Genomic DNA, 25,267 nt, shown 5'->3' with positions numbered 1-25,267 from the left:
ATTCGATTTCAGTTCCTTTGACATTTTTTATATAAAGGGATTGTAGCTTTTCTGGCAGATGTATAAGAAGGAATGGGTGACCTTATAACTGGAAGATAATTTATCTGTTTGCATTTATAGAGATATATTTCTTTCTGGAGAGGAGAGAAATGAAAAATAACATTTAATATTTCAATATAATCCTGCCTAAAGTTGCTTTCTCCTAAAATTAACTAATTAGTTTCTAGAATTTACTTTCTGAACTGTGGTCATCTTCCTTTGTAATTCGACCTTTAGAGTTTAATTTTTTATTTTTCTGAAGCCATTTTTGTAGACTTTTATTTAGGGTTGCGTTTGTTGTCTCTAAGTAACTCAGAGTCAAGTATGATATAGGGCAGGACAACTCTTTTGTAGAGGGCCAGATTGTAAATATTTAAGACTTTGTGGGCTAGATGGCTTGCTGTTGCACCTACTCACTTGCTGTTGTAGAGAGGAAGCAGCCATGAACAGTTAGTAAATAAATTAATGTGGCCATGTTCAAATAAAACTTTACTTAGATAAACAGATGGCAGGCTGTGGCTTGCTGCCCCCTGACATAGGGTCTGATGTAAAACATAAAGAGGTTATAGCCAGCTGCCTGTGGGGTGCTCTGAAATCTGAATTATATTCCTCTCTTCAGGAGCAAATCATAATAAGGCTCTCTGCAATGATTGTCATGCATGGCTGTTTTAGAATCTCACTTCCTGAGATTCATTCATTCTCTGTGTTACCTATTCCTTTTCTGTTAGTGCCTAAATGCCTTATGCAGATAAAATATATCAAAAAGATTGGTATTTTAAAACTCTAAAATTTTTAAATATTCTCATGTTCTTATGTTGGTTATTTTTAACTTTGACTGTCTCATTTGTAAAATGAGGATCTAGCTGTACAACTGGATGATTCTGTATGCATTTGCCTCACATTCTATGGTCTCATCCTTTTTGAGGACTTATATCTGTAGGTAGTTTAGGAGTGAGATTACAGATCTTGTACTTCTTGCAGAGTCTTTCATTATAAGTTAGCCTAGGTAAGCAGCAGACCAACTTTGTTTTATTTTTACTTGAAACTTTTTCTTTTCCATTATGGTTTATTTCAGGATACTGATTATAGTTCCTTGTGCTATACAGTAGGACCCTGCTGGTTTGTTTTATATATAATATTGTGTATCTGCTACCCCTAGACTCCCAGTCTATACCCTCCCCTTCCCCTTGCCAACCACAAGTCAAAATCAGTCCAGTTTTAAAACCAGTGAAAACTATTGCTGTCAGTAGAACTGACTTAATGGAACCTTTAGAATGGCTTAGTCATACAAGGTGGCATTGCTTTAGTTTCGTAATAGTGAATCTGACAGGTACACTGCCCTTTTTGAAATAAGGGTGTTGGAGTTTCTGCTGTGGCTCAGCAGGTTACAAACCCTAATAGTATCCATGAGGATGCAGGTTTGATCCCTGGCTTTGATCGGTGGATTAAGGATACGGCATTGCCATGAGCTGTGGTGTAGGTGGCAAACGCAGCTCAGATCTGGCTCTGCTGTGGTTCTGGTGTAGGCCTACAGCTGCAGCTCTGATTAGACCCCTAGCCTGGGAATTTTCATATGCCACAAGTCTGCCCCCCCGCCCCCAAAAAAGGGTGTTATATTAAACAATTTCTCAAATCTGAAATCTGCCTTGAATTTGTGTACATGTCTGACACCTGTGATATCTTTATGCCTGTGATTAGTAATATTAGAATAGTGTGAGGAAAGTTCTGAGTAGCCTCTTTTTTATGATTTTGATACTTTTTTGTTAAAGTATAAAGAATAGCCTCTTTGATTTAAATCTTCCCTAATTAAGTTTATTGGATATTATTTACAAAGCCTCAATTAAAGCCATGTAGTACACATTCTTTAGTATAGTAAAGCTTCTACCTACGTTATTGTTCAAACTCTTTAGATTCTGTTGGGGCTCTGTTATCTTACTAAAGTTAATTTTAATATACATTATTTATATTTAATATACATTGTTTAGATGATGCTTAAATAGGGGAACATAAATGATGGCTTGTATCATTTATATCTGTTAGCCTTATAAAAAGTTTAACTCCTGTGGAGCAGTGGGATCGGTGGTGTCTTGGGAGCACTCGGATGCAGTTTTGATCCCTTGCCAGGCAAAATGGGTTAAGGATCCACCATTGCCACAGCTGCGGCTTAGGTTGCAAGTACAGCTTATATCTGATCCCTGGCCTGGGAACTCAGTATGCTGCAGGATGGCCAAAAGAGAAAAAAAAAAATTTTAAACATAGAATTAATAAAGCAATTGGGATGCCTCCCTGGTGTAGTAAAATTATAAGATGATTTGTTTAGTTTCTGGCGTAGTAAACACTACTTTTAAAGCTGGACTTAAAACTATCTGCATATCCCATAAACATATACCACTGTTATATAATAAATATACAGTGAGTTTCTGTGATAGGGTCTCAGTAAATGCTTACTGACTGATTGATTAAATTTTTGGTGTAATTAGCAAGTACGGTGAGTCTGGGCTTCTCTTGGTATCTAACTTCTTCAAAAGCTCTCATTCTGTGTGGAGTTGAGACTTCTAAGACTGTCTGGGCTGTATTCTGTTTCCGTATCTGCCTTGAAAATGTTTTTGCAGGCGTTGAACATGGGGTTAGGCATAAAGCACTCAAAGTTGAGCCTGAATTTTTCTTCTTTCTACTTTCTTCACCAGATCTTATTTTACTGCTATTTAATCTTAAGATTTACAAATTTTTAATATATCTGTACCTGAATTTTGTCTGCTAGAAATAATAGTGAAGCATCAATACAGCTCTTTGGGGACTTTGTCTCTTCAGTCTAATGATGTTGTTTATATGTCTGTGATTTATAATGTAGTTCTTGGTTATTAGCTCTAACCATATGTTGTCTTTATGACTAAATTCCTTCCTATGATTAATAAGTTTAGAATTATCAGTACTCATGGTTTAAGATCAGCATTTGACCCTGGTTGGTTTCATAAGGGGAGTATTCGGTTGAAAAGTTTATAAATGTGCTTGTTTCCCAATACTGTATTTACTGTTGGAATGCTGTATTTCAGAATAACTGTGTAGAATACATTGAGGATGATGAAGAGCAGGTGGACATTGAGACTGTGGAAGAGCTCCCTGAGGAAATTAATGTTGCCCACATGAAGACCACAGCTGCCCACACACAGACTTTCAAACAGTCGTAAGTTTTACTTCTCTTTAGGTTTTAGTTTTTTGCTGTTGTTTTATGACAATAAGCAAAACTAAATAGTCTGTTCAGGAGTTCCTGTCATGGCGCAGTGGTTAATGAATCCGACTAGGAACCATGAGGTTGCGGGTTCAATCCCTGGCCTTGCTAAGTGGGTTAAGGATCTGGTGTTACCATGAGCTGTGGTGTAGGTTGCAGATGTGGCTTGGATCCCGCCGTTGCTGTGGCTGTGGCGTAGGCTGGGGGCTATAGCTCCGATTAGACCCCTAGCTTGGGAACCTCCATATGCCGCAGGAGCAGCCCTAGAAAAGGTAAAAAGACAAAAAAAAAAGAAAATCTATTCAGGAGTTCCAGGACTGACATGGTTCCTTTATTTCTCTAACTTTTTTCTTATTAGTAGATGAGGGGAGGAGCTGGAATTCAGAGGTAATTAACTTGCCTTGTTATTGCTTTAGGAGACAGTATATAAATGTAAATAACATAAACTTTTGGAGCCTGACATAATGGTATTAAGATGTTAGTTTTGCTAGTTTGTAACTTTAACTTGGGGCGAGTCTGATTTCTTTGAATCTTAGATTCTTTACTTATGAGATGAGGAAAATGCCCTCATTTAAAGTATTAAATGAACTAATATGTGAGATAATTAGCATAACTTGTGCAAGTGGATTATGCAATAAAGATTAGTTCTTTTATCTTTTAAGAATATGGCATTAAATTCTAAAATTTGTTTACTTTGCAGTTGAACAGGTGAGATAGTTAGGAAAATTTTCCTACTTCTTCAGCTGATGAGATGAAAATAGAGAGCATGATGACTTAGAAAATTTTATTTTATTTTCTGTTTTAGTAAGCCTTGTATTGACTAGGAATTGAGGTTTGAGAGAAAGAAGGGAAAGATGATAAAGAGTTCTTATTTTATGCCAGACATTGTGCTTTTCCTACCTTTTTTTTTTTTTTTTAGATATTTTTACTTTATTTTATATTTTAGGGCCGCACCCATGGCATATGGAGATTCCCAGGCTAAGGGTCGAATCAGAGCTGTAGCCACCAGCCTACGGCACAGCCATAGCAGCGCCAGATCTGAGGTGTGTCTGCCACCTACACCACAACTCACAGCAACACCAGATCCTTGACCCAGTGAGCAAGACCAGGGATCTAACCCGCATCCTCATGGATACTAGTCAAATTCATTTCCACTGAGCCACTGCAGGAACTCCTTTTTCTGCTTTCTCATTAACCACCTAAAGTAACAATAAGTCGAGAAAGTAATTCTTCATACCTAGTGAGAAAGTCGAAGGAAGGATGGTATTTTTCTTCACTCCAGGGCTATCTGGAGGATATTTCTTCCTTTTTTTCTGCTTTTAAGGGCTGCTCCTGTGGCATATGGAAGTTCCCAGTGTAGGGGTTGAATCAGAGCTTACAGCTGATGGCCTACCCCACTGCCACAGCAACTCGGGATCCGAGTCATGTCTGCAGCCTATACCACAGCTCATGGCAATGCCAGATCCTTCACCCACTGAGCGAGACCAGAGATCAAACCTGTATCCTCATGGATACTAGCCGGGTTTGTAACCTGCTGAGCCTCAATGGGAACTCCACGTTTGGAGGATATTTCAGTTGCCGACTGGTGAAGACAAAAAATTCAACTCTTTTAAAAACTTAATTAGACTTAAGTTCAGCAGTATTGCAGGATATCAGTTCAGCATACTAAAATTGAGTTCCTAAACAATAGCAATGACAAAAAAAGTAATTAAAAATACCATTTATAGTAATAACAGGAAAAAAAGGTATTTGGGTCTATCAACAAATTTGTGCAAAAACTTTTATAAAATGTTACTGAAAAATACTGAAGAAGAATTCAGTAAACTGAGAGATACCATCCATGTTAATGGACTGGGATAACAAATAGCTGAGAATAACCAACCAATAAAGAGCACAAACTGTAAAAGAACTGATTGTTAAAAAATTTTAAATTTCTATCAGTGAAAAGGCAGTCTCAGTCTTTGTGTTTGCAAAGGATTAGTATCAAGGATATAAAATAATTCTTACAAGTCAGTAAGAAAAAGATGATCGAGTAGAAAAGAAGTGTATATCCCAGGCAGTTCACAGAAGAGGAAGCGGTAGACTGCAAATAACCATATGCACATTTGTTCAGCTTCTCAAGTACCTACGGAAATGCAATTAAACCACGTTGACTACCAGTTTATACCCTTAAGATTGGCAGAAATTGAGATTTCTGACAGTATTGTTGTCTAGTTATAGAGCAATGGAAACATACTACAGGCAGGAGTATAAGAAAACCACTTCGGAGAGGAGTGTGACATGACTCTGGTTGAAGATATGCATGCATTTCTTTATACCCAGCAGTTCCACTCCTAAGTATACACCCTAGGAAGGCTCACATACCTATACGAGGCATCAGAAGTTCCTGTTGTGGCTCAGTGGAAACGAACCTGACTGGTATCTGTGAGAATGTGGGTCCGATCCCTGGCCTCGCTTGGTGGTTTAAAGATCCAGCGTTGCTGTGAATTGCAGTGTAGGTTGAATATGCAGCTCAGATCTGGTGTTGCTGTGTTGTAGGCCGGCAGCTGCAGCTCCAATATGACCCCTAGCTGGGGAACTTCCATGTGCCACACCTGTGGCCTTAAAAAACAAACAAAAAACAAACACATGCAAGGGGCCATGTATGGGATTGTCTGTTGCAGCATTTGCTATTGTGAAAATTTGGACACAACCTAAATAACTGCTAAAATTCTAAAAAAAAAAAAAAAATCTTAGAAGATTCACACTTTGGAATGCTATATAGCAGCTGAATGATTGAACTAGATGTATCATCATATCTCAGATGTATGTGTTGAATGAAGCAAATCAGTTGAAGAAAGAAAGACTACCTATGAGAAATGTTAAAAATGCTACATATCTTGTTTAGCTATGAGCAGTACATTCTTAGTAAAAGTGTAAAGATATACATGGTAAACTCAACTTGGGAGTGTTTACTTATGAGAAGGAAGAAGGTGGTATATAAATGTGAATAACTGTGTTTTGCCCATATTTTGGAAATGAATTATTTCTCAGGTTGAGTGACAGGATGTTGGTTATAATTTGTACAGTTTTATATGTTTGAAATATTTCACAATAAAAAAAGTAATCTGAAGATTTAGGGTCTATTTGGACACTTTTATTTAAGAAAAAAGAATATTGTTGAATAAATCATATTACCACATATTGGACCTTGGGGAAAAGAAGCTGGTTACAATTGACTGGGATGGTTTGATTTAATATAGCTGTGAAATAGGTCTTAGATTATTGAAATTCAATAAGACATTGGAAAATACTGTCTTCATCTAGGTGCCGTACACACAACTCTGCAGATGATAAAGCTGCTGAAAGGAGTCGAAAGGTATTTACAGCATATTTAATGATAACTACTCATTTAATGAAATTGATAAGATTTGTCCTTAAGGTTAAAACAACATTAGCTGTTATTAGCTATCACTATTTTCAGAGCCATTTTTACCAGTGAATGAATATAATCAGTGCCCCTTTAATGAAATTATACTATTAATGCTTTTTTTCTTCTTAATGCTCTACTGACTCCCTAGTCAACAGAATTATTTAGAGGAATTAAAATGTGTAGAGTTTAAGAGAATTGATGTGCTTATTTGAAAACTAATCCTGTAATGTAATGATATGATGTAAAATAGGCTAGCATTCTTTGTTATCTGGACACATGATTTTTCTAGTGACCAAAAAAATTAATTATTCTCTTAAATGATGGCTAGCATTCAGTGAGCCATGAAATTATAAACTTTCTCTGATTTTCTCCCCCCCCTTTTTTTTATTTTTAGGGCCGAACCCACAGCATATGGAAGTTCCCAGTCTAGGGGACGAATCAGAGCTACAGCTGCCGGCCTTTGCCACAGCCACAGCCACAGCAACTCAGGATCCGAGCCTGAGTCTGTGACCTACATCACAGCTTAGGGCAACACCAGAGCCCCTGAGCAAGACCAGGGATTGAACCTGCATCCTCATGGATACTTGTCGGATTCATTTCTGCTGCACCATAATGGGAACTCTTCTGATTTTCTTAATGTATTCAGTGTAGGATATCATGTTACCATAGTGAAGCAAGGTGTTTTGTCTTTATTTTTTTGCTAAGAGTGGAAGAGAGTTCAGTTGTTGTTTAACCATTTTCCACTGTTATTCTGTCTTCTTAATTTAAGAGAGAAAGATAATGAGATTGGGTTGAGGTGGAGGGTGGTATTCAGATCCTTTGGAAAAAACTGAGTGATTAGTTTGAATTTAATCTGGTTTGGTAGAGCATATTTACTTGATTGTCATTGTTTTGCTTATGTCAAAATACTTTTTCATTCATCCGAAAACATTTCTCGGGTGTAAGAATTTTTGCAATAGTTTATAATCAGTTGTTTTGTACCATAATTATAATTGCATGCAAATTATTTTTAGTGTCTTGGTGTATTTAAACATGGTATTATTTTCTTTCTATCTGGTTGTATCTTTAATTGTCCCACACTATACTAATGTACAGTGAGTTGTTTTTTTTTGTTTGTTTGTTTTTTTTTGTCCTTTTGTCTTTTGTCTTTTGCTGTTGTTGTTGTTGTTGCTATTTCTTGGGCCGCTCCTGCGGCATATGGAGGTTCCCAGGCTAGGGGTTGAAACGGAGCTGTAGCCACCGGCCTACGCCGGAGCCACAGCAACGCGGGATCCGAGCCGCGTCTGCAACCTATACCACAGCTCACGGCAACGCCAGATCGTTAACCCACTGAGCAAGGGCAGGGACTGAACCCGCAACTTCATGGTTCCTAGTCGGATTCGTTAACCACTGGGCCACGACGGGAACTCCAACAGTGAGTTTTTAACTTGAGAAAGACAATGATTTGGTAGAAAGGTTTTGGGATACTATCATATCCCATGATATGGTTCCATTGTTACTATGGTAATGATAATTGGTGTCAGGAAAAAAGAAAGAAACATGGGGGAGGGGCACACAAAACCAAGAAACTGTGTAAACAGGAAAAGTAATTATTACTCACTTTGTGTGAGTTATATATTGTCACAATAGGATAGTCACTGTTAATGATTCTTAGAAGCTTTTATAATCCATGAATAAAGTTTGGAAGATTTAATTTCAGCCTTGAAAAATGTGCAAGTATAAATGACAGATTGGGAGATGAAACTGTGAAGAAGAAATTAAGGGAAGGACACAAGTATGGATATGGTCATTTTGCAAAGATACTGTCTATTGATGAATGAGAAATGGAGATAGAATTATATTCAAGTTTCAGAGGGAGCAATAGAACTAAAATGAATGATGTATCTGATTTAGGAGATGTAAGAAAAGTGGTGAGCCAAATCCTTTCCTGCATAGCAGGGAGTAAATAGATTCCACTGAAAATTGAAAAGAGTAAGTGTATATTATTGTTTTTTAACTTAGGATATAGTCATAAGAACAAGAAAAAGCTCTAAGAGAATCAAAAAGTGGTTGTTTCTGGGAGTTCCTGTTGTGGCTCAGCAGTAATGAACCTGACTAGTGTCCACAAGGATGTGGGTTCCATCCTTGGCTTCTCTCAGTGGGTCAAGGATCTGGCGTTACTGTGAGCTGTTGTGTAGTTTGCAGACATGGCTTGGATCCCACGCTGTGGCTGTGTCTGTGGCTCAGGTCAGCAGCTGTAGCTCCAGTTAGACCCCTAGCCTGGGAACTTCAATATGCTGCAGGTGTGGCCCTAGAAAGAAAAAGAAAAAAAAAAAGTGGTTGTTTCTGAGGATTGAGGTACAGGTGCAAGGCTCTTCATTATAGACTTTTTGCATATTTATATATAAAACCCTATGTGTATCTATTACTTCTATATAGTAAATAACTTTAAAATTTGAAGTAGGAAGAAAAGAAAGGAAGCTTAAGGCATCCTGAGGGTCAGGAAAGACTTTCCTAAAAAATGCAAAACGTTTGGTGTACACACAAACACACACACACACACACACACACACGTGTGCGTGTGTGTCTTTGTATGTACTTATTTTCTTTTTATGTCTAAACCTGCAGCATATGGCAGTTTCTGGGCTTGGGTTGAATCTGAGCTTCAGCTGTCACTCTATACCACAGCCACAACACCACCAGATCTGAGCCACATTTGCGACCTACACCTCAGCTTGCAGCAATGCTGTAATCTTGATCTGCTGAGTTAGGCCAGGGATTAAATGGGCATCCTTACAGAGACTACGTCAGGTTCTTAACCTGCTGATCACAACAGAAACTTCATATTATCTTTTTTTTAATTAAAGTAGATTTGGTTTACAGTGGTTTGCAATTTCTGGTGTACGTCAAGGTGACTCAGTTTTATATATGTATACATACATATATATATATATATGAACATACATTTTTTATATTTTCCATCAGAGTTTATCCCAGGAGATTGGATATAGTTCCCTGTGCTATACAGTAGGGTTTCATTGCTCATCCATTCTAAACATAATTGTTTGTGTCTACTAACCCCAGACTCCCAGTCCATCCCACTTCCTTCCCCGTCCCCGTCCCCTTTGGCAACCACAAGTTCTCTATGTCTGTGAGTCTGCTTCTGTTTTGTAGATAGGTTCATTTGTGCCATTTTAGTTTTCACATTTAAGTGGTATCATACGGTATTTGTCTTTCTCTGACTTACTTCACTTAGTATGAGAATCTTTAGTTGTGTCCAAGATGGCATTGTTTTGTTCTTTTTTATGGCTGAGTAGTATTCCATTGTGTATAGTGTGTAACACATATTCTTAATCTATTCATCTGTGGATGGAAATTGTTGTTTTCATGTCTTCCCTATTGTGAATAGTGCTGCAGTGAACATAGGGGGCCTTGTATCTTTTCGAATTATGGTTTTCTCTGGATAGATGCCCGGGAATGGGATTGCTGGATCATATGGTAGTGATATTTTTAGTTTTTTTGAGGAACCTCCATACTGTTATTCACAGTGGTTGCACCATTCCCACCAACAGTGTAGGACAGTTTGTTTTCTCCACACCTTCTCCAACATTTGTAGTCTGTAGGCTTATTAATGGTGGCCATTCTGACCAATGTGAAATGGTACCTCATTGTAATTCTGATTTGCGTTTCTCTAATAAATAATGATATGGAGCATTTTTTCACATGCCCCCTGGTCATCTCTATGTCTTTGGAGAAGTAAATAATTAGATCTTTTGCCCATTTTTTTTTTTTTTTTTGTCTTTTGTCTTTTTTGTTGTTGTTGTTGTTGCTATTCCTTGGGCCGCTCCCGCGGCATATGGAGGTTCCCAGGCTAGGGGTCGAATCGGAACTGTAGCCACCAGCCTACGCCAGAGCCACAGCAACTCGGGATCCGAGCCGAGTCTGCAACCTACACCACAGCTCACGGCAACGCCGGATAGTTAACCCACTGAGCAAGGGCAGGGACCGAACCCGCAACCTCATGGTTCCTAGTCGGATTCGTTAACCACTGCGCCACGACGGGAACTCCTGCCCATTTTTTGATTGGAGTTTTTTTGTTGTTGTTATTGGTTGTATGAGTTGTTTGTGTATTTTGGAGATTAAGCCCTTGTCAGTTGCATCATTTGTAGCTACTTTCTCCCATTCCTAGGTTGTCTTTTCTTTTTTTTTTTTTTTTTTCTTTATGGTTTCCTTTGCTGTGCAAAAGCTTCTAAGTTTGATTAGGTCCTATTTGTTTGTTTTTATTTCTATTGCCTTGGGAGACTAATCTAAGAAAACATGTGTACGGTTTATGTCAGAACATTTTCCCTATGTTCTCTTCTAGGAGTTTTATGGTGTTTTGTCTTATGTTTAAGTCTTTAAGCCATTGCAAGCTTATTTTTGGGCATGGTGTGAGAATGCGTTCCAGTTTTAGTGATTTACATGCAGCTATCCAGTTGTCCCAATACCACTTGCTGAAGAGACTTTTTCCCATTTTATATTCGTATCTCCTTTGTTGAAGATTTAATTGACGTTAGGTGTCTGGGTTTATTTCTGGGCTCTCTCTGTTCTGTTCCATTGATACATATGTCTGTTTTTTGTACCAGTACTACACCATCTTAATTACTGTAGCTATGTAATTGTAATACTGTCTAAAGCCTGGGAGAGCTACGCCTCCTGCCTTTTTTTCTCCCCTGAGGATTGCTTTGGCAATTCTGGGCCTTTTAGGCTCCCATATAAGTTTTTGAATTATTTGTTCTAGTTCTGTGAAAAATGTCATGGGTAATTTGATAGGGATCACATTAAATCTGTAGATTACTTTGGGTAGTATGGCTGTTTTAACAATATTCTTCTAATCCAGGAGCATGAGCTGTCTTTACATTTCTTTGACTTCTCTTTAATTTCCTTTATTATTGTTTTATAGTTCTCAGCATATAAGTCTTTCACCTCCTTGGTCAGGTTTATTCCTAGGTATTTTATTTTTGGGGGTACAATTTTAAAAGGTATTATTTTCTTATATTCCTTTTCTAATATTGTATTGTTAGTATACAGAAATGCAACTGATTTCTGAATGTTAATCTTGTATCCTGCTCAAAGTTTGAGTTTTAAATGTTAAATTATGGAGGTGGTAGGAAGGAATAGGTGCAGGCAACAGCCTGTGTAATGGCAGGGAAGTGTGGGGTTATAGTGGCTTTATGAAACTTCTGTCACTTTGCAGTGGTTGGAGAAAACTGTGATTTAGGAAGAGTGATAGTTGATTCTTTCCCAAATTGTAAAGTGTCTTACAGTATTTAAGAAAAAAATTTTTTGGAGTTCCCATAGTGGCACAGTGGAAACTAATCTGACTAGGAACCATGAGGTTACAGGTTTGATCCCTGGCCTCACCCAGTGGGTTAAGGGTCCGGCATTGCCGTGAGCTGTGGTGTAGGTCACAGACGTGACTCGGATCCCCTGTTGCTGTGGCTGTGGCATAGACCTGGCAGCTGGAGCTCTGGTTTGGCCCCTGGCCTGGGAACCTCCATATGCTGTGGGTGTGGCCCTAAAAGGCGAAAAGAAAAAAGAAAAAAAATTTCAACTTATTTTCTACCAATCAAGATTTTGTTTGATTTTTTTTCTTGTAATTTTTGTCGTGAAAACAAGTTTTAAGAATAAACACATAAGCTTTTTTACATCCTCTCTCTCAAATTCTTCCTCATTTGAGAACTACTGAAGTTTGAGCTAAAATTATATTAGTATGTATTAGAATTTACACTGTTGAAGTTAGATTTGGAGGAAGGATAGACTTGGAAGTAAGATGCACAATCGAGAGGTTGTTATGATAGTCCAGGCAGAAGACAGTGATACAGAGCTGGGCCATTTCGGGTAGAGGAAGAAGGAAGACAGGTACATGGAAAGGACACTTAGATGGCAATCTTTTGTTTGGACAGGCTCCATCAGTTCCTCTAAAGATAAAGCCTGATTACTGGAGTGAAAAACTACAGAAAGAAGCAGAAGCTTTTGCTTATTATCGTCGGACACACACTGCCAATGAGCGCCGCCGCCGTGGTGAAATGAGAGATCTCTTTGAGAAATTGAAGATCACGTTGGGGTTACTTCATTCTTCCAAGGTTTCCAAAAGTCTCATTCTTACCAGGGTAAGTGTTCTGTGTAAATGGGAGACAAATAAAAGTTTGACTAAAAGAATCTTCTAGAAATACTTATGAGAAAGAGAATGAGAAATAGTGAAATAGAACTTGTTTTTAAACATCTGAATAAGGCCTAGTGAGTGCCCAGTAAATTCCTTATGTTGAGTTAGAGTAGCTTTTTATTGACAGATTCTTAACCAGCGGAGTTATTATCGTTCCTTGAAATAAAGTTAGAAACTCTGATAAACTCTGTTTTCCACAGACTCTCTCTCTCTCTCTCTTTTTTTTTTTTTTTTTGTCTTTTTGCCTTTTCTAGGGCCGCTTCCACGGCATATGGAGGTTCCCAGGCTAGGGGTCGAATCGGAGCTGTAGCCACCAGCCTAACCAGAGCCACAGCAACGTGGGATCCGAGCTGTGTCTGCAACCTACACCACAGCTCACGGCAACGCCGGATCGTTAACCCACTGAGCAAGGGCAGGGACCGAACCCGCAACCTCATGGTTCCTAGTCGGATTCGTTAACCACTGCGCCACGATGGGAACTCCTCCACAGTCTCTTTACACTGGTGTTTGCCATAGCACTTAGAAGAGTTGTCAGAGTGAGGCACAACATAACTGGTATTTTTAACATACTTCTTAACAGTTGACAGTCATTTTAAAGGAAAATCTGCAGTATTCAAGCTATCAGAAATTTATTTTTTTTAAGTTTTATTGAAGTATAGTTAATTTACAAGGCTGTGATAATTTCTGCTGTACAACAAAGTGACCCAGTCATACATATACACCTACCTTTCTCTCTGATTTTTTTTCCCATGTAGATTATCATCATATACTGGGTAGAGTACTCTGTGCTGTACAGCAGGTCCTCTTTGGCCAGTCAGTCCATATACCTCAGTGTGCACATGCCAGTCCCAAACCTCCATTCCATCCCTTCCATCCCCCAACACCCCACCCTGACCCCTTTGGTAACCTGAGTTTTTTAAAGTCTGTGAGTCTGTTTCTGTTCTGTAAATAGTTCATTTGTATCCTTTTTTTAAAGATTCCATATATAGGTGACAATGTTGTTTGTTTTTCACTGTAACTTCACTAAGTATGATAGTTTCTAGGTCCATCCGTGTTGCTGCAAATGGCATTATTTCATTCTTTTTATGGCTGAGTAATATTTCATTGTATATGTACCACGTCTTTATCCATTCTTCTGTTGATGGACATTTAGGTTACTTCCATGTCTTAACTATTGTGAATAGTGCTGCAGTGAACATTGGGGTACATGTATCTTTTCAAGTTAATGGTTTTCTCTGGATAGATGCCCAGGAATGGGATTGCTGGATCATATGGTAGTTGTGTTTTTAGTTTTTTGAGGAACCTCCATAATGTTTCCCTAGTGGTTGCACCAATGTACATTTCTACCAATAGTGTAAGAGGGTTCCATTTTCTCCACACCCTGTCCAGCATTTATTGTTTGTAGACTTTCTGGTGGCCATTCTGGCTGGTATAAGGTATTACCTCATAATAGTTTTGACTTGCATTTCTCTAATAATTAGTGGTGTTGAACATCTTTTCTTGTGTTTTTTGGCCACCTGTATGTCTTCTTTGGAGAAATGTCTATTTAGATCTTCTGCCCACTTTTTTATTGTTGTTTTTTTTTTTTTTTTGTGGGGATGGGGGGTTGTTTTCTTGATGTTGAGCTGTAGGAGGTCTTTGTAAGAAGTTTTAATTTTGCATGTAGAATATTTAAGGTAATTTTGTTTAAATTGCTTGTAAGTAGAAGTTGGGAAGAGCATAAGGCAATTCACATCCCTCTGATTTCAACCAGATTTTAGATTAGGAGTTAATTTTAAAGTTGATTTTTAAGATCTAAGCAGAGTGAAGTGTTTTTGTATCTTTTTGGAATAGTGGAAATACCTGTTAACCCCTCAATGATGCTCTTTTTAAGCAATCACTTTCCCTAGAAGTGTAAGCCAGAAAAATCTCCTGCAGTTTAACAAACAAAATAAATTCCAAAGCATTCAACATTATTTTAATTGGCATTATAAAAGTCTCTAAAATACTAGATTAAATTTTTGAAATTAAAGAAATTGTGTAAGCCTTGCCCATTTTTTGGAAGAAGCAAGTTGATGGACATGATATTACTATTTCTGTTCTAGGCATTCAGCGAAATTCAAGGACTAACAGATCAGGCAGACAAATTGATAGGACAGAAAAATCTCTTGACTCGAAAACGGAATATTTTGATACGGAAAGTATCATCTCTTTCAGGTGAGATATGTGAATGATCTCTGGTAAAGAGTGTAAATATAGCTTTAGCGAGGAAAGATCCTTAGTAGACCTTTTAGATACTACTTAGTTTGAGGCTTGGTTCCCAGAGTTAACATCAGAATTATCTTTTTGAGTGGGTGCAACTTCTGGATTATAATCACTCTTGCCTTCCATAGTTTTGGGGAATATAGTTAAATCAACTGGATTTCAGTTGACTCTATTTCTCATTATTATGTGGGGTCATTTAGAGAGTGACGATTTATTCCCTATCAACCTATAGGTAAGACAGAAGAAGTGGTCCTGAAGAAGCTAGAGTATATTTATGCAAAACAACAAGCACTAGAGGCACAAAAAAGAAAAAAGAAGATGGGATCAGATGAGTTTGATGTGTCTCCCAGAACTAGCAAACAGCAGGAAGGATCCTCTGCATCATCTGTAGATCTCGGACAGATGTTTATAAATAGCAGGAAGGGGAAACCTTTGATTCTTTCCAGAAAAAGAGACCAGGCCACAGGTAGGAGGGACATTCTTTGCTTTCTTTAATGTAGATGAACATTAGTTTAGTTTAGAGGATTGAACATCTTCTCTTGGACATAGTTTTAGTTTTAATTAAGGGAATTAAAGATGGGTTACATGAAAAGTATGATAGTAAGTACATGAGATTTCAGTTTCTAGCTTTACACACTCAAGAAAATCCTAGTAAGTTATCAGTCATGGTAAAGATATAAGGGCCTACTTCTGATAGCAGTGTCCAGACAAATATATTTCTTCTAATCTTTTAGTATTTTTTTTTAAAGTTGCCATCTTTTCAGACTTTATAAATGAACTCTTGATTTTCCTGTAGTTCTGCTCATGAATAGAGAAAGTTTAGATCTAGATGAGACAAATAAATTGGAAATTTAAAAGAAAAAATTGCATGTGTATTAATCAGGTTCTGTTTTCCATCACATTGTAGTCTGTCATTGAATTGCTCTTAAGGAACAAAGTAAATTAGTTTTGAGTTTCTTAATCTCTCCTATCTTTATTTTGAAAGTAACACTGTATTGATTTTATAGTACTTGTTTATATCCTTTGAGAAGGGTATATATCCTTTTTTAATCTTTAGGTAGCCCAGTGTTTGAACCAAGGAAATCTGGTTTATTGTATCAACTAAGAAAGTAGTGATGGATACTAAAATATGAGTTAGTTTTAATATAGCACATTCAAATGATGTTATTGCTAAGAAAGGATTGATTTAATCACCTCACTTTACAGATGGAAAAACTGAGGTCAGAAAACCTAAAGTACTTTGTTAAGCGGTATATAAAAAAGCAAACCTAGGGATAAACTTTTGTGTTCCTTCATCCTGATTTACAATCAAGACCATTAGAAGCATTCCATTGAAAAAGTGGTTCCAGAGTTCTGTTGCTCAACAGTAAGAAATTCTGTCCCGTAAGAGAATCAGTGGACAGGTAATACTCAGTGAAATACTCAGTGAAAAGTGGTTCAAAACGTAAATTCCAGTTGAGGCGCCCTAACTAAATTTGAAATTTATTTCTTGCCACTTAAGTCAGAGTGTGGTTTTAGGGATGTCTCCTAGACTCCTAGGCTATACATTAGCATTAGTTGAAGATCTTTTATTCTTAACTAATTTCTCATTTTCCTTACAGAAAATACCTCACCCTCTAACACTCCACACACCTCTGCCAACATCGTGATGACTCCACAAGGGCAGTTGCTCACCTTAAAAGGTCCCCTCTTCTCAGGACCAGTGGTTACTGTTTCTCCTGCTGTCTTAGAAGCAGATCTGAAACCTCAAGTCACTAGCAGTGCTGTGGCTCAGTCAGGTATGTCGTAAGTGCTGTCTTCTCTTGGTGGAGAGTTGTCCCTGATCTCTGACAGGGACAGAGAAGGCTTTTGCATGTGTTCTGTAATGACAAAGAGCTCTCACATTCAAGTTTTGCCTCTGTAAGAGACAGTTCTCTTATTAGAACATGTTGAACATGTTTGGTGCTATCTGTGGTATTGATTGGTCTTTTTTACCTGGGAATGGGAACTATTTTGTGATCTCTCTTTCTGAGTTGGAAAAGAACTGAAAAGATGTGAAAGTAGGAGGAGGATAAGGAGTTAATGTTTTAGGTTTTTTTATTTGTTTGGTTTTTTTTTGTTTTTTGTTTTTTAGGGCTGCACTCGCAGCATATGGAAGTTCCCAGGGGAGGAATTGAATCAGAGCTACAGCTGCCATCCTACGCCACAGCCACGGCAACACGGGATCCAAACCAAGTCTTTGACCTACACAGCTCACGGCAACGCCGAATCCCCCTGGCCCATTGATCGGGGCCAGGGATCTAACCCGATTCCTCATGGATACTAGTCAGGTTTGTTACTATTGAGCCACAATGGGAACTCTGTGTTTTAGTTTTGGTGTTGATAAATATTTGTCAATTTTGTGTTGTATTCAGAGATGGTGCACTTCTAAGTTACTAGCCTGTTTTAGTTTGAGCACCCTCTGTTTTGGGGATAAGGAGTTGAGTTTTAAAGGAAGTTTCATGTTGATGAGTTAGGTTTTAGGCACCTAAATTTCTTTCTTTACTTTTTTTGCTTTTTTAGGGCTGCATCTGTGGCATACAGAGAGGTTCCCAGGCTAGGGGGCTCATCAGAGCTGCAGCTGCCAGTCAGAGTCACACTGAATCCTTAACTCACTGAGTGGGGCCAGGGGTTGAACCTGTGTCCTCATGGATGCTAGTCAGATTTGTTCACCACTGAGCCATGACGGGACCTCTAGTACTTTTTTTTTTTTAATGGCCACATCTGTGGCATATGGAAGTTCCCAGGCCAAGAGTTGAATTGGAGCTACAGCTGAGGCCACAGCCACAGCCACAGCCACAGCAATACCAGATCTCAGCTGCATCTGTGGTCTATGCTGAGGCAGTGCTGGATCCTTAACCCACTGAGTGATGCCAGGGATCAAACCTGCATCCTCACAGAGATAGCATAGGGTCCTTGAAGCTGCTGAGCCACAATGGGAACTCCATAAGCACCTAAATTTCTATTGAGGGTATCCTTACCAATATTAACCCTGCTAAACCCAGTCTGGAGGAGTCATCCTTTCTTACAGGGCTGCCTTGCGGCCTTTGTCTTTCCCTTGGAGTAGCAGTTAATTGGGTGAACAGAATCAAGATGCATGGCTGCTTTAGGATGAAAAACTTGGGGAGCATTTCTATAAAATAATTAAATAGAACTTTTATTAATGATGGAATATCAAAAGAGTCTTTTGGTTGGATTTTACCTATTTTCTTGGGCTAAGTTCATAGTTTGAAAAACTAGTGTTTCCTTTCATCTTTTTCATAAAAGTAGACTGGTAAAATTTTTAACTAGAGGTCCTTGTGATTGTCACTGGGTATAAATGGGAGAGAGATGCTTACCACTGTGGATATAAATGAATTTTTTTTCCCCCCCAGAAAACGACGACTTATTTATGATGCCAAGAATTGTTAATGTGACATCACTGGCCACAGAGGGAGGTTTGGTAGATATGGGTGGCAGCAAATATCCTCATGAAGTTCCTGATGGCAAGCCACCTGACCACCTGAAAAATCCTGTCAGGAATGAAGATAACTCCTGTGAAGATTTGGGTAGAATCTCTTCTAGAGGCAACCATAGAGATGGCAGAATGGCATTGGGTCCAACACAGGTTTATCTGTCAAATAAAGATTCTGATTTTCCACAAATAGTTGATGTTTCCAGTATGCCAGAAGCTCAGGAGTTCTTACCTAAAAAAATTGCTGGTGATATGAGAGGGACTCAGCATAAATGGAAAGAGAGTGAATCAAGACGGGAGAGACTAAAGCCAAAGGAGTCTGCATTTCATAAATTAAAGATGAAAGATCTCAAAGACTCAAGCATAGAGATGGAACTGAGAAAGGTAGCATCAGCTATAGAGGAAGCCGCATTGGATCCCAGCGAACTGCTAACTAATATGGAAGATGAAGATGATACTGATGAAACACTGACTTCTCTGCTCAATGAGATTGCCTTTCTTAATCAGCAGCTAAATGATGACTCTGTTAGCCTGGCCGAACTGCCCAGCTCTATGGATACAGAGTTCCCAGGGGATGCTCGACAGGCTTTTATCAGTAAGCTTCCTCCTGGGAACAGAGCAACTTTCCAGGTTGGCCACTTGGGAACTGGTTTGAAAGAGTTGCCTGATGTACAAGGGGAGAGTGACTCTGTCAGCCCCCTCCTCTTGCACTTGGAAGATGATGACTTTTCAGAGAATGAAAAACAACTTGCAGAACCAGCCTCTGAGCCAGATGTCCTTAAGATTGTTATTGACTCTGAGATAAAGGATTCCCTCCTTTCCCACAGGAAAGCCTGTGATGGAGGAAAGAGTACTTCTGGTGTCCCTACGGAGCCTGAAAGTGTTTCCTCACCTCCTGTTCTGCACATGAAGGCTGGCCTGGAGAACAGTAGCACAGATACTTTGTGGAGGCCTATGCCCAAGTTGGCACCTCTAGGTTTAAAAGTAGCTAATCCTTCCAGTGATTCAGATGGTCAGAGTCTTAAGGTGATGCCTTGTTTGGCACCTGTAGCTGCCAAAGTTGGGTCCGTTGGACACAAAATGAACTTAACAGGGAATGACCAGGAATGCCGCGAGAGCAAAGTGATGCCTACACTGGCACCTGTTGTGGCCAAACTGGGCAACTCTGGGGCCTCACCAAGTTCTACAGGGAAATGAACTTATTTGTCCTCAGGCAGAAACCAGGCTTTGAGGGGAAACCTCCTTTCTCTGAAGGCATCTGTTTATTTGTGTCATGGAACTGTGATCCTTGACTTTGATGCAGCGGATAATGGTAGAGAAAGGGGGTGGGGGTGCTGACCTTGGTATAAGAAATTACTACTATGAAATTCTGATCATGTTAAAATGTGTTACCTCACTTGTGGTGCTGGGTCGCCTCATCCTCTCTAAGAAGATGTGATCCATTACTGAACACGAGGTGCCCCTCTTACACAAGGAATTCATAATTAGACTCTAGGTCCATCCATAGTGGTTCCCAGTTCTTCCCTCCCAGAGAAAAAGCTGCTTGAGACTTTGGAGTTGCTATGGACTGAACCTTAGGTGATAGCTTTGTTTAAGTTGTGTAAGTCTGAAATCCGAGGAATGTGATGCACTTGTGCAAAGGGATTCAGAAGAGAGAGTTTTTAGTTGGTGTTTCAAGAGTAGGGGGAGAGAGGATGGGTACCATGGAATACCAAAGTGAAGGACTTAGTGTCATTCAACAAAAATTGCTCTTCTTTCATATCCCAAGTAGCTTCCATTCCTTCACCTTTTCAATCAGAATTATAAATCCAAGCCTTCTGGTAAAGTAGGAATGCTTTAAAAACAGCAACAACAACAAACAAGTTTTATTACTAAAATGATAAGTTTCATTACTAGTGGTCATTTTGAGATGTTTAAAAAAAATACTAGGTCTCCTTATTGTCTTTAGGCACTGAGAAGACCGTTTCACAGTACCAAGGATTTCTCCCTGGAATATATATATTTTGGAGATATGCATAGAGGGAGCCCTCCTCTTTCACAAATCACATAACCCAAGAGACAGCTAAAATGAAAAGCATTCCCTCCCCATGCCAGAGACAGTGGCCAAAATAAACTGTGGGGCTGGATATTTCCCAAATCAAACCAGCCTTCTGGTGCTTGAAGGTTTCATTCACTATTACCTGCACAGGATGTAAAGAAAAGAAAAGTCACAGTAGGCAGTCTTTACCAGGGGAATAAGGCAGTATTTGAATCACAAGATATATTTTTTATTATCTGCTACCATGGATTCAGTGATCTATAGAGCTTTTTCACTCATTAGCTGTCAGGGTATGAAGGACTGACAGCTTGTAAAGATAAAGATATTTATATTTTTGTATAGTTGTTTTCATAGATTTCTCAAAGGCTGAAGTTTTCAACCTAGAAGATGAGATTTGTATTGAGTATAGAAATGATGTTTCCTATCTAGTTTGTAAATAATCATGGTGCACTTGAGGGGTCTCTTGGAAACTCCTGGGGGCAAGAATCACTATTCTGAAAATGTATAGACTGGGATTTAGCTGCTGCATTTTGCCTTTCTTAAATAATTATATTTTGGAATGTAACCCCTGTTCTGTCTTCATTGACAGGATTTGCTTGTGTTGTGAAACACTAACACAAGAGCTTCCACTGCCTGGGCTGTGCCTAGGTAATGCTATTTCTTCTATATCCCCTGCCTTCTTTATCCCAAATCCCACTCAGCATATCTTCAAAACTAGGTTGTGAAACCAACTTTGGATGGTTCTAGCCAGTGAATTATTACTTCCATTGTTGGTTCCCTTTCTGGTACCTCTGGTAATAAACAGATTGAAAAGGGTGGGAAAGTTTCCTCTGCAAATTGCAGAGGGAACAAATTCTTTGTTGATTTTTGTGCTACTTGCCTTTTTAGACCTGCTTATCAGCATTCAACCTTCCCACCTCTAAAGGTTTTTGAAGAAGCTTGAAGTAGGTAATGAGTGCCTCTCAGCTTCTCATTATCCCTCCCACTTCTCTTTACCCAGGAGATTTCATTCAATGCCTTAGCCAAGGAGTCCAGCACCTGTCTTCCCTGCTAATCATTGTCCTTGGAGATGATAGTATTTTAATCCAGGTATAGCAGTTGCCCATTAGTTCTTTGCTTGTCTTGTCCTCACATTTCCTCCTGACTTCCCAAGGCTTTTGTGGCTTTTGAGGGTCAGCCAAGGAGCAGGCAAGTAAGCGAGTAATCCTCAGGAAAAGAAGGACTATTCTGCTTCTGAACACTGTTCCCTTTTTTAGAAGAAAATAGACAAATAGGTAGTATTCAGTTCTTGATGGGAAGATATTTGACTCTGTTTATGAGAGATGTTCAAAGATGGAAATGAGAGATGATCCCAGGTGTTCAAGGAAGGCTGCAGATGTCATTTACAGACCCCCATAATGGTGTTTTCAAGACCTCTTAGAAGTAGGAAATTGTTAGGGCTAATTTGAGGAGGGCTCAGTCTTCAGAAAAATCCTGCAGTCTTGATAGAAATCTAAAATCTCCAAAAACTCCTACCCTTTAACCTTACCCCAGGAGAAACTGATCTATAAGAATTACATGTGTGACTATGAAAGATGGAGTTGAGTGAGGAGGTGAGGAATTGGGAGGATAGTGAGCTCTCACCCTAACTCTATAAAAAGCATGATCTCAGTAGACCAATAATTCGCCTTTTTATACATCTGTAAATAAATGGAATGTTTTTCAGAATATAATTATGTCAGATTTAGCTTTTTCTTTTATATATTAAATATATATCTTTCTTTTTCTGCTTTTGAAAAAATGACTATTTTTTTAGAAACCTAAGAACAAATTTGGTGAGTAGAAGGGAGAATGTATAAATTTGAAATAAATCAGTTATAATAATTAAAACAGGACTTGCTGTTGGGAGGTTTGTGCTGAGTTGGAGTAGAGAATCATAATGCCCTGAGACATATTTAGAAGAGGTGCCACTGAAGGAGTTTGATCAGAGGAATTCTTCACTGTTTTTAAAGTTTCTAACAGCTATTTGGAAGAGGTTTTTGGTATTCTAATCCTTGCAGCATGTTTTACTTGGAGACTTTGAAGTTTTGTACAACTTGATGGCAATTATTTGTCTCAAGAAGTGCAGTGAAGCAAGACTACTCTCATAGTACCAATGTGTGCAGGGTCTAATATGCCTGTTACCCTGGGGAATAATGGAATACAAACATAGTCTTAGTGGCTAAGGACAGTAGATGTTCTTAAAGCAAGCTATAATATAGTTAATTTATGAAATTTTTTTTTTATTAAAGGAGTCCTTTAGACATTGAACTACTCTAAGGTCACTAAGAGATCAAGTCCAGTTATATAAACTTTAAACAAATTACTGTATGTAATATTTCCACCAGAATTACGATGAAATAATAAACAATAGGTCTTTCTATAACAAGTTTGAAAATGTTTTGAACACAGAAAGCAGACAATCCATATATTATTTGGAGCAAGTTTTAGTAGTATAACTATCCCCCCCCCAAGTTATACTAGTTGAAATATTGAAATGGAATATCAGGTGAATTGAGAGGTAAATGCACTTTGAAGATGGGTCTGAAGAAATAGTGATAACCCTTTTTCCTCACTCCCAGAAGATTAAAAAAAAAAAAGCAAAAAACAAAAAAACCACAACAACACAGAGGCACAGAGTAGGCACATTTTCAGATACTATTACAACGAATGAGTGATAACCGGGGATCAAAGTATAATTTCTTGCACAGAATTGTTGATTTTTAAGAAAATGCTTGGAAGGGCATCAGTACTTCATGTTATTGTATTATCTCTAATTAAATTTTACATGAATGTGGAGTTCCCATTGTGGCTTAGTGGAAACAAATCTGACTAGCATTCGTGAGGATGCAGGTTCAATCCCTGGCCTTGCTCAGTGGGTTAAGGATCTGGAGTGAGTTGTTGTGTAGGTCCCAGACACTTTGGATCTGGCATGGCTGTGGCTGTGGCGTAGGCCAGCGGCTATAGCTCCAATTCGACCCCTAGCCTGGGAACCTATACGTGCCATGGGCGTGGCCTTTAGACTCTTTTTTTTTTTTAAACAGGAACATGAATTGCTGGATGTAGAGAAAATTAAAGACATACTTGTCATTTGTTTGGAGAGGAAAAAACAGTCAAAATGCATTTTTGAAAATAAGAGGGAAATAATTTGATATATACAACTTCTGAACTGAGATATAATTGTCCTATATTAAATGTAACTGAACTGCTCTACAAAGATACGTTAAGTATTAGTGATGGAGGTGAGGTATATGTGGAGGGTGAGAAGGCTAAACTATGGGATGAATTGGGAATTTTGAGACAAATCTGAGATCTAAATTCTTCTATCATTGTAAACTCTGCTGTTAGATTTTGTTAAATAGGAAAGCAGTCTTGGAAGCATTGTTTTGAGATCCATCCTGTTTCCAACTGCAAATAATGGTCTCAGCTGTCCCACAGTGCCTTGCATGTTAAGGTGCTCAATAAATATTTGAATTGATAAGCAAATGTTTACTCTAGCCTTTTAGTTTTCCAGGATCTTATAACTGCACCTATTTGCATGTTAAGCCTAGGGTGAATTTAAAAATCTGATCTAATGAGCATAGGACAAAAAAGACTATTTGTATACACCTAGACATCTGGGATTTTAGAATCTAATAAGCAAAATCAAAAGTGAAATAGCATATGTACAATGAAATATATGAGAGTCAGCTGCATTCTGGAGGTGGGATAGCAATTACCTAATTTGGAAAAAAGGGAATAATGCTTCTACTCACATTGGACCTGGGACTTTTTTTTTTTTTTTTTTTTTTGGTCTTTTTGCCTTTTCTAGGGCCGCTCCCGAGGCATATGGAGGTTCCCAGGCTAGGGGTCTAATTGGAGCTGTAGCCACTGGCCTATGCCACAGCAACAGCAACACCAGATCCTTAACCCACTGAGCAAGGCCAGGGATTGAACCCAAAACCTCATGGTTCCTAGTCGGATTCGTTAACCACTGAGCCACGACGGGAACTCCATGGGCCTGGGACTATTATTTTCTGAGCTTAAAGCCTCTTCCCAACTTGGCACTTAAAAGGCTGCAGGGTTGGGAGTTCCCTTGTGGCACAGTGGGTTAAAGATCTGGTGTTGTCACTGCTGCAGCTTGGGTCACTGCTGTGGCACGGGTTCAAACCCTAGCCTGGGCATGGCCAAAAAATAAAGATAAAAAAAGGCTGCTTGGTACATACGTATCATAGACAATAAAGGTTGGATTAAATTGTGAAGGATTAAAAATATGTGGTTTTGGCCCTAAACTGGAAGCATCTAGATTCTAGACTAAAGAAATCTCTTCATTACACTGTTCTCAGTTTTTCGCTTAGATCAGCTTAGACAAGGAAAGCAGGAGCTTATATTGTCTCTGCAACTTCAGCTTCAGATGGGAATAAATTGTGGAGCATTTTCTCTGTGGGGATAAACCAGGGTAGCTTTGGATAGAAAATGTCCAATGGCATTTTGTAAACCCGTTTCCTGGCCATGAGTTACGTAGGTGAGAAAACCACTAGTGGACACAAAAATGATCTGGAGAGAATGAGGAACAACTTTAGTGGGTAAAGATGGTGGTTGCTGGGGAATGCAGCACGCAAGTAAGGACACCAGGTGGCACTCTTTATTCA

The 25,267-nt window shown here is 38.7% G+C and overlaps 1 protein-coding gene across 1 annotated transcript in view; it reads left to right on the top strand.

The window, feature by feature from the left end:
- MGA (MGA, MAX dimerization protein) overlaps positions 1-24,122 on the top strand; it is a 106,790-nt gene extending 82,668 nt beyond the window's left edge. Inside the window, 7 exon segments of the mRNA XM_021097378.1 lie at positions 3,093-3,223; positions 6,575-6,626; positions 12,605-12,811; positions 14,949-15,060; positions 15,341-15,574; positions 16,710-16,886; positions 18,501-24,122. Of these exon segments, the coding sequence (XP_020953037.1) occupies positions 3,093-3,223; positions 6,575-6,626; positions 12,605-12,811; positions 14,949-15,060; positions 15,341-15,574; positions 16,710-16,886; positions 18,501-19,777 (2,190 nt within the window). The 3' untranslated portion in view covers positions 19,778-24,122.

This window comes from Sus scrofa, chromosome 1 (assembly GCF_000003025.6).
Source record: "Sus scrofa isolate TJ Tabasco breed Duroc chromosome 1, Sscrofa11.1, whole genome shotgun sequence".
Lineage (NCBI taxonomy): Eukaryota > Metazoa > Chordata > Mammalia > Artiodactyla > Suidae > Sus > Sus scrofa.
The sequence above is the reverse complement of the archived record's forward strand: the minus strand, read 5'-3'. Positions and strand labels throughout refer to the sequence as shown.